General features: G+C 32.6%; 2 protein-coding genes across 2 annotated transcripts; one reads left to right on the forward strand and one right to left on the reverse strand.

Annotated features, from left to right (window-relative positions):
• The first annotated feature begins 979 nt into the window (after positions 1-979).
• On the forward strand, positions 980-2,908 carry LOC140431237 (uncharacterized). Its single transcript, XM_072519172.1, has one exon. It carries the CDS (start codon positions 980-982, stop codon positions 2,906-2,908), a length of 1,929 nt encoding a protein of 642 aa, XP_072375273.1.
• Positions 2,909-6,192: 3,284 nt separating this feature from the next.
• LOC140431238 (uncharacterized) lies at positions 6,193-7,437 on the reverse strand. The gene has a single exon (XM_072519173.1). It carries the CDS (start codon positions 7,435-7,437, stop codon positions 6,193-6,195), a length of 1,245 nt encoding a protein of 414 aa, XP_072375274.1.
• Between the last annotated feature and the right edge of the window lie 1,880 nt (positions 7,438-9,317).

Raw genomic sequence — 9,317 nt, forward strand, 5'->3', positions numbered from 1 at the left:
CCTCAGTAGTTTATCGGGAATCATGAATACGTGTAGTATGTGCAATAAATCGTTTTCGCGCTCGGATAACTTGTCGCGACATATGAAAACATGTAAATACAGAAATGTGAATGGTCATAATGACCATAATGGGGATTATTATATTCCCAAAAAAAGATTAAGACCTCTTAATTTGGAAGTAATAGATGGCACTGTTTCAAAATTGACACATGCGTTTAAAAACAGAATTGCATCTTATCGTTTTAATAGTGATAAGAAACTGGATTATTATAGATTTTTAGAAGATGTTAAACCCAAAGTTTTAAGCATCTTGAGTGAATATCTACATCAGCACAATACGATTAAAGTAAATTTTGAAATATTTGCTATTTATCTAAAACCTGACACCAATCTATCAGATATCAAGTCCATGAACACACGCAATAAAATTATATCTATCAGCACTGAACTGGATGAAGCATTTGCTGATTTTAAGGAAGCACTGATGACACAAGCCTCAGAATTTCAAGAGAAAGATTCAAATTGGGTATTACAGGAAATAATGTTTTTAGATGTTAACATCAACAAATTTAGTAGTATTTCTGCATCAACGTATATTCGTCTCCCAACACCTTTAGCAAGAAAACACGCTATTTTAAATATAGAAAACAAAGATAATAAGTGTTTTGCATGGAGTGTTATTGCAGCTGTTTTTCCTGCCTCTGGTAACCCAACCAAACCAGAATCGTATCCACCATACGATACTTTGTTGAATTTTGAAGGTATTGACTTTCCGATGAAACTAAAAGACATTAAAAAGTTTGAGACTCTTAATAATATTTCAGTAAATATTTATGGGCTAGAATCTAATTTCGTAACTAATAAACGGTAATATGAAATAGTTGGGCCACTGTATTTTACAAGTAATCGCCATGCCACTCATGTGAACCTTTTGCTTATCACAAATGATACACAAAGTCATTATTGTCTGATTTTAGACATGCCAAGACTTGTAAGAAGTCAAAAAACAAAAAACCATCGCAAAGGATACTTATGTGATGGATGTCTACAATTCTTTGTTAGCGAAGAAAACCTAAATAATCACCAAAAGAGCGACTGTTCACATATTTACACAAAACTTCCCACAACACAACCTAAAATTAATAAGCTTGGTGAAATAGGACCAGAAAATATACTGAAATTTATCAATTTTCAAAAAATGTTACCAGTGCCATTTGTTATATATGCGGACTTTGAAAGTTTGCTGAAGCCCATAGACTGCACCGAACCTTTTGGTGGAAATTCATATTTTGTTAAAACAGCTGAACACCAAGCATATTCATTTGCATTTTATCTTAAATGCAGCTATGACGATTCACTCTCAAGACTAATAAATTATGAAGGAAAGGATGCCCCAAAGGTGTTTATCCAGAAATTGGATGATTTAGTACATGAACTATATAACAATCACCTTAAACATATTAAACCAATGTCACCGTTAACAAAAGAAAAAATTAAAGAACATGACAGCGCTACCGAGTGTTACTTGTGTGGGAAGCCATTTAATCCTTTTAATCATAAGGTAAGAGATCATCATCATTTAACTTCAAAATATCTTGGACCCGCTCATAATTCATGTAATATAAATTACAAACTCTCAAATACAATACCTGTGTTTTTTCACAATATGAGTAATTATGATTGTCATCTTTTTGTTAAAGAGCTTTCAACAACTGGTGAACAAGTGTCAGTAATTGCACAGACCAAAGAAAAATATATCACAATTTCTAAAAAAATACTCGTAGAGGAGTCGAAAAGGGGTCCACATAAATACATAACTCTGAGATTTGTTGATTCATTTAGATTTTTGGCAAAATCTCTGGATATTCTGAGCACAACTTTAGACTCGGAGCAGTGTAAAGAAATTAAAAAGTATTTCCCAGATACTAAACACTTTGAACTTGTGAGACACAAGGGTGTCTTTCCTTATTCATATATGGATGGATTTGACAGACTTAAAGAAAAAACACTACCACCTAAAGAAAATTTCTACAATAATCTAACTAACAAACACATTTCTGATGAAGATTATGCGAGAGCAATTGATGTATGGAACACATTTGATTGTAAATCTATGAGTGACTATGCTATGTTGTACCTAATATCAGATGTCTTATTATTGGCTGATGTGTTTCAAAATTTTAGGAAAGTATGTCACAAAGAATACAATTTGGATTCTTGTCACTACATAACTGCTTTTGCATTAAGTTGGGACGCTATGTTAAGATACACCAAAATTGAACTAGAGCTTCTTACCGATGTCGACATGGTACACTTTTTAAAGAAAGGAGTAAGAGGAGAAGTGGCACAATGTAGCAAAAGAGAAGCCGTGGCAAATAATCGATATCTACCCAATTATGATCCACAACAACCCGAGTCTTACATCATATATCTAGATGCTACAAATTTATATGGTGCGGCCATGTGTCAATATCTTCCATATGGAAATTTTAAATGGGTAACCGATGTTGAAAATTTTAACTATTTTTCGGTGGAGGATGATGCGAATAAAGGGTATGTGTTGGAAGTGGATTTGGAATATCCAGCTCATTTACATTCTGCACATAATGATATACCATTCTGCCCCGAAAGCATGGTACCACCAGGAAGCAAATATCCTAAACTTATACCAAATCTCAACAATAAAACTAAATACATTATCCATTATCGCAATCTTAAACAGTGTCTTAAGTATGGTCTGGTACTAAAAAGGATTCATCGTATACTAGAGTTCTCGCAATCACCATGGCTAAAAAAATATATTGACCTAAATACATCACTTAGAAACAAAGCCAAAAACGAGTTTGAGCGGGATCTCTTTAAATTACTGAATAATGCGATATTCGGGAAAAACTTTAGAGAATGTTGAAAAAAGAAAGGATATCCGCCTCTGTACTCGCTGGGAAACAAAAACAAATTCGTTGGGAGCCAGGGCACTTATCTCGAAACCAGAATTCAAGTCTTGTTCTGTGTTTAATGAAAATTTGGTTGCGGTTCATTTGGGTAAAACCAAAATAGTTTACGATAAGCCTCTCTATGTTGGATTTACAATTTTAGATTTATCAAAAACAGTGATATATGATTTTTATTATGGATATATAAAAAAGAAGTATGGGGAAACTGCAAACTTGTTATACACAGACACAGACTCCCTGATTATGGAAATATATACCTCTAATTTCTATGAGGACATGAAAAGAAATATAGAACATTTCGACACCTCCAACTATCCAACTGATAATATTCACGGGATACCGAAAACACCTTCAATACTAGGAAAAATGAAAGATGAATTCGCATCTACACCCATGAAAAGTTTTTATGGTACAGGTGCTAAAGCTTACTGCATAGAAGCAAATAAAATAATACAAAAAGCAAAAGGCATTTCAAAACACGTAACCAAAACACAGTTGCAAATGAGTGATTATGTACTATTAGTAAAAAAAGGTGGTGTAATCTTTAGAAAAATGTATGTATTTGTGTCTAATTTACATACCATATATACGGAACTTAGAAATAAAGTGGCACTATCTTCGAAGGATGACAAACGCTATGTAATAAACGGTGACGTAAAAACTCTTGCGTGGGGGCATTTTTTATTTAAATCACATAATGGTACTATAGATGATCTTATTATGTTTGGGAATGAGCTGCTACATACCCCGGAATTAGCCGATTTAGACAAGATCCCCCTTGAAGAATTTTCTCAGGTTGATTATTTTCAATATGATTCATACTTGTAAATTGTTTAAAATAATTGTATATTTATTTGTAATAATAAAACGCATCTATATAAACAAATTTTTTTATTTAAAACCTTAAACAATTCTATTAATACCGTAATTATTGAAAAAGTCGAACATAAAGCTATATAATAAAATATTGGAGATATGACTGTATCCTTCTTAGGTCTTTCATTATAAAGTTCCAACCATTTGGAGTCACTGCTTCTACCACTCATATGTCTAAAACGCAATTTATATTTAGTGCTGTTTAATGGTATTTCAGCTTGTAAAGTTGGTAAAAAATTGTTTCCTGGATATGATTTCATTCTTGACCATGTCTGAGGCCATGTTTCATTTAGTGTGCCATTACTGTCAAAGCATACAAAAACTTCCCTGACATTGATGGGTTGTTGGATTAAAAGCAGATTTCTTACAATTGCTTGTAAAACAATAAAGTCTAATAATATCATCTTAATAATCTCTATACAGATTTTGAGCATCTATTTATAGTAAATCTAACAAAGGGAGTGGGGAGTCCCATTTATGTGGTGGGGATTCCATTAATCCATCACGATAACCTACTCTTCGATGAGATAATCCCATAGGTCTAGTCTCACTACAAAATTTACAAAATTCAAACACCAATTTCCACCCTTTAAATATTAAGTTTATTGGAATAAGTCTAGTTCCAGACATTTTACGGCAAATAAGACAAATTTTTTGTCGTACAATATAAAAAGGAGGTCTCGAAAATGTTTTCCACTCGTCACCACTAAGTTGATCATTCAGATTATCACAATATTTATATGACATGTTCCTCTCGTATCTTGTATTTGAACACAAATTGTACTATAAGTATGCGAATTAGTTTGAGTGGAGGACTTTCAGCTAATAAAGTTTACTAGACCTGACGCGGAACAGTCTAGTGTTACTATACCGTTAGGAGTGGGGGGAGTGCATCTCAACACATCTGCATCCGGTGTCAATGAGAGTAGGGAGAATATAAGAGTACTGAAAGCTCATTATTGTAAACAGTATGCACTCAAGAAGGTTACGTGAACGAGTTGAGCAGTTTTATACAGATATAAAAAGAATAAAACGCGATATTTTATTTTACGAAAAATCAAGGAATGTTAAAGAGTTACAGAAAAGTATTAACCAATTAAAAAGTGAATATCAAAATAAACTTCGTATGTTTAAAAACTTTTCACGACTTAGTATAAGTGATGCGCTTGCGTAGTGGGAGAGTTTATTCACCGGAAGAAAAAAATAGACTATTTTTTGTTTCTAAAGTCGAGGAGCAAAAGTGGATAGACTTGGTGTTTAAAAACATTAACCGTTTTAACAATAATGGAATGTTGTCAGAAAAGAATTGTAATGAATCAACACCCACAAAAACCGTTGTACATGTTTACAAAAACAGAGTTGGAAAACTTTACCATACCGTACATTAGAAAATATGTGTCACCATATGAAATTCTTCGATCCTGGGATAAATTACCCGTCGAAGTGGTTCAGGATTTTGAAGTACAGATTAGAATTCCGTGTTTTATACACTTCAATCGCCCCGAATGGAGAACAGAGCTAGAAGGATTCGCCCCTGCTCAATCCAGTTGTCGTTTATGTAGGTTTGCATTGGAAAATTTAGATAACAATTATATTGTTTGAATTTAGTAATTATTAATAAAGTATTATTTTTTAATAAGGTATTTTTATTGCTTAAATAAAACATTATATAAGAAAAAAATTTTTATTGCATAATAAAATTATTGTATAAGTAAAATACATTAGATAAAGCACATACACTATTATTATTTAAATGGTATGGGCATTTTGGCTCCATTATCTCCAAGGCTGGTTGTTCATCAAACTCTATAACTGGCACTAAACTATACTTTCTTATATATTGAGCCTTTTCTCTTCCTTTGACATAAACGATATCGACATTACTTGTCAAGTATCGAATAATATCATGAACTTGATGTACCGGGGTAAATCCGTTATTCCAGTTAAGACCATGGTGATTATTCATTAACCAAACAGCTTGCTTATGAAACTCTGGATTCAACAACCTCAATGAATATGGAGGTTTGAAAAAATAATGACTAATTTTTTCGCCATCATAAGTCGCCAACTCTTTCACGATAAATTTATTTTTCTCGGTGTTAAAACCTTGTACGTCTATTATTAAGCACATGTTAAAGTCTGTCTTTGTATGGTATCTAACTTGCATTTATAAAACAATTTCAGTCATGCGCATGTGAGAGGTTCACATATAATGCTATAGCGGCCACCCATCTTCATACATAATGTACATCTGACCTCATACGGAAAAGTCTCTCATTAGATGTAATTAAATCTTAATACCTATCTCATTATAAAAATATATTAAAAAGCCAACCTGTCCATCTAATAATATCAATATTTTTTATAATTGTTTTACTATTTTAGTTAAGGGATTATATGTAAATTCTTTCTCGTGCAATATCAGACAATAAGCGGAGATATCAGAGGTTGTTGGCTCATCTGTCTCAAATTCTATACGTAACACCACAGATCCTGATTGAATTACTTCTTTTTGTCGAGAGCAGTCAGTATGTATCAGTGGTGCAATCATTTTAAAGTCATAAGGATTAAATATTGGTTGATTCAGCACCATATGATAATAACTTTCTTGGAAATTGCCAAACATTTCATAAAGTTTCGCAAATCTATTTGTTTTAAAATCTAATTGTAGATCATTATAGGGATATCTTTCAGAATTTAAAAATACTTTAATATTTTTTAAAGTGCAATGATCAAATTTACTCATATCTTTTGTTAATTTCGATTTTCTGTTATTTTGGAAAGCAACAATGATGTGACGAGGTGTTTCTATTTTCGTACTAGTGCGCACAGACCACGTATGGCGGGTAGAGTTGTTTAGAGCAGGATATTCAATCATTTGCCAAGAGCGAAATTTGATAGGTAATTCTTGATTTGTATGTGAAATCTTGTTAAGTCGTATCTGTTCTCGTATACTCGGTGTTATATGTGGAACCTCCCAATATAATTTACTAATATCAATTTTTGGTCGTTCGCTTTCATCTATGCTGACTACAGCATCAATATCATCATTTGATCTAATTAGTATTAATTCTTGTTTCATGTTCATAATAATTTTCCTGAAATCTTCAAAGAATCCTGATAGGAGTCTTAAAGGTATGCATACGTTAAAGTTTCCATTTGAATCCACCAACACACTGTTTTTGGGAACTTCATTATTGGTTTCCATTCTACTCATTTTTGGAAACCAACCAGCGTTTTCTAATTGCAAGCTTTGGTTTTCGTTAAGACTAAGATAGTTTTTAATACTGGATACTAATCCTACATCACGTACTGAGTCAACTACTACCCCATTTAGTTCGTAGCGTAGTTCACGAAACATGAAAGCTATACTATTATTAATAAATTTTAATTTTTTTGGTATGTTATTATCATGCGTGAGTAAACGTCCTTCGATATAAAGATAACTATTTCCGGGGTATGTAAATGCATCTAGATCTTGAATAGGAATACGTATTTCATCGTTATAACCCAACTTTCCAGGAATGTATGGTTGATATGTGTGAAACTGATATTCTTCAATGGTGTTGTCAATAAAAGGTTGACCAGTAACATGAAGAATTTCCATTATACTAGTACTTTAAATCCTAACGATTGTAAGAAGCGACGATTAGATGATGTTATTATTTTAGAAGGTAATCTCCTTATATATGTTTTTGGTATGTGAGAAAAAACTAGAACCATTATATACGTTTTCTAAGATGTAGATTAACCGTAACTTCTTCTCCTCCAAAGTCAATTAGTTTACCTGCTTGGTTAATAATTTTTACTGTAAGGTTGGTGATTGTCTTGATACCAACTGGATAATACAAAATATTTTGAGGAGCATCCTCTATTTTATACCCAATCGGAACGATTGGAAAAAATTGGTGAATCAAGTGGACAGGGTTTCCATTTAAATAGCATCCTGAAGCGATGTTACAATCAACACACAGGGTGTTTGCTCCCCATATTTCCACCGGTTTATCTGAAATATGTGTTTAGTTTGGAACTAGTTGTCGTGATTTAAAACCAAACAATTTCCCAATGGAATTTCTGGGGAGGAATGAAATTTCTCGATTACTTTTAATAACAACTTTGGAAGTTGATACCTGTGGAGTAATTTCTAAAGTCGCATCATTATCAATCTTTTTCATGTTTTCTTGAATAAGCTTTGTAATATCATCCAATTCATAAGACCCCTTAGGTAGCTTGTAGGTATGGGTAAAATTTTTGAAATTCCAGAGAAAAACGTTATTGCTTTCATCGACATTTGGAATAGTATTAAAACTATAGAAACTGGTTAGACCAATTTCATAGTCAAATTCATCTTCAAGATAAATCGGAGGATTAAAATTATAGCTCAGATTTGAAGAGCTTCCAGTAAGCGTAAAGTTTAAAGACATTTTACGTAAACATATTACATTGGTAGCTATTTATAGTAGTTGAATAGAAAATCTAGTGAGTAATGACCGCACTTGTATGAATCGTTTTGGATTTTGTCGTAGTTGTAATATATCTGTACATTACCTTTACTTAAAAAATATTTTATTACATTTTGTGGTGGGGGTAAATCTCCATATGAATCAAAGTAAGTTACTTGAGATTTAGATTTTACATAAGCTACCCAGTGTGTTCCCTCACCACTCCTTGAATCTAAATTTATAACACCACATTCGTTTTTATGAATATTTTTAGGTAACGTATCTCTCATGAATACACCTCTAAAATATGGTAATGTTTTACCATACTTTATTATATCTGTATTTGTTAAAGCGTGATGAGGAAGGTTTAGTTTTTTGAGTAAGGTTTTAAATATAAAATCCACAAGGAAAATAATTCCTGTAGCTGGCTGTATACCACGTATAACAAAAGAGGTTAGTCTTTGTATGTGGGTATATTTTATTTTATAAAAACCCTTAAAAGGGCAACATTACAAGCACGAACGTTTTCGGAACAACTGTTCCATCATCAGGTTAAAATACAGGTTACCATGCCTGAGCCACCAAAATATTTGGGTAAAAACCCTTTAAAATGTAATGTGTTACCAAAGATTGTACATGTTGTTAATTATATTATATGATGTTTAATATTTTAATTAGATTTTACTTCAGGTAACATACACCCATGCTTAAGTGAGTTCCAGTGTCCGGAGAGTAAACCTCTTCAAACGGACTACGGATGGCAACTTGTAATGTTGAACTTTTAAGGGTTTTTATAAAATAAAATATACCCACATACAAAGACTAACCTCTTTTGTTTTAAATATAATCCATACCCTTTATACGGTCTTAAATACAATCCTTTGCCTTTCTGTTCCATGGCAAGATTATGGCGTTTTTGTTCTTCAAGACTCATTCGATTAGCTTTTGCATCTCCAATAGCCTTGTAAATTCCCGCCCCCATCCCCCCAACAGTTCCAAGCGCGCTTAATAAAGGTAAAAGTAGTGGTAAAAATCCTCCTTTTTT

The sequence above is a fragment of the Diabrotica undecimpunctata genome, unplaced genomic scaffold, assembly GCF_040954645.1.
Source record: "Diabrotica undecimpunctata isolate CICGRU unplaced genomic scaffold, icDiaUnde3 ctg00000598.1, whole genome shotgun sequence".
Classification (NCBI taxonomy): domain Eukaryota; kingdom Metazoa; phylum Arthropoda; class Insecta; order Coleoptera; family Chrysomelidae; genus Diabrotica; species Diabrotica undecimpunctata.

Excerpts from the sequence above, each read along its gene's own strand:
- LOC140431237 (XM_072519172.1), top strand. The coding sequence starts at position 980 with ATGCCAAGACTTGTAAGAAGTCAAAAAACAAAAAACCATCGCAAAGGA.
- LOC140431238 (XM_072519173.1), bottom strand. The coding sequence starts at position 7,437 with ATGGAAATTCTTCATGTTACTGGTCAACCTTTTATTGACAACACCATT.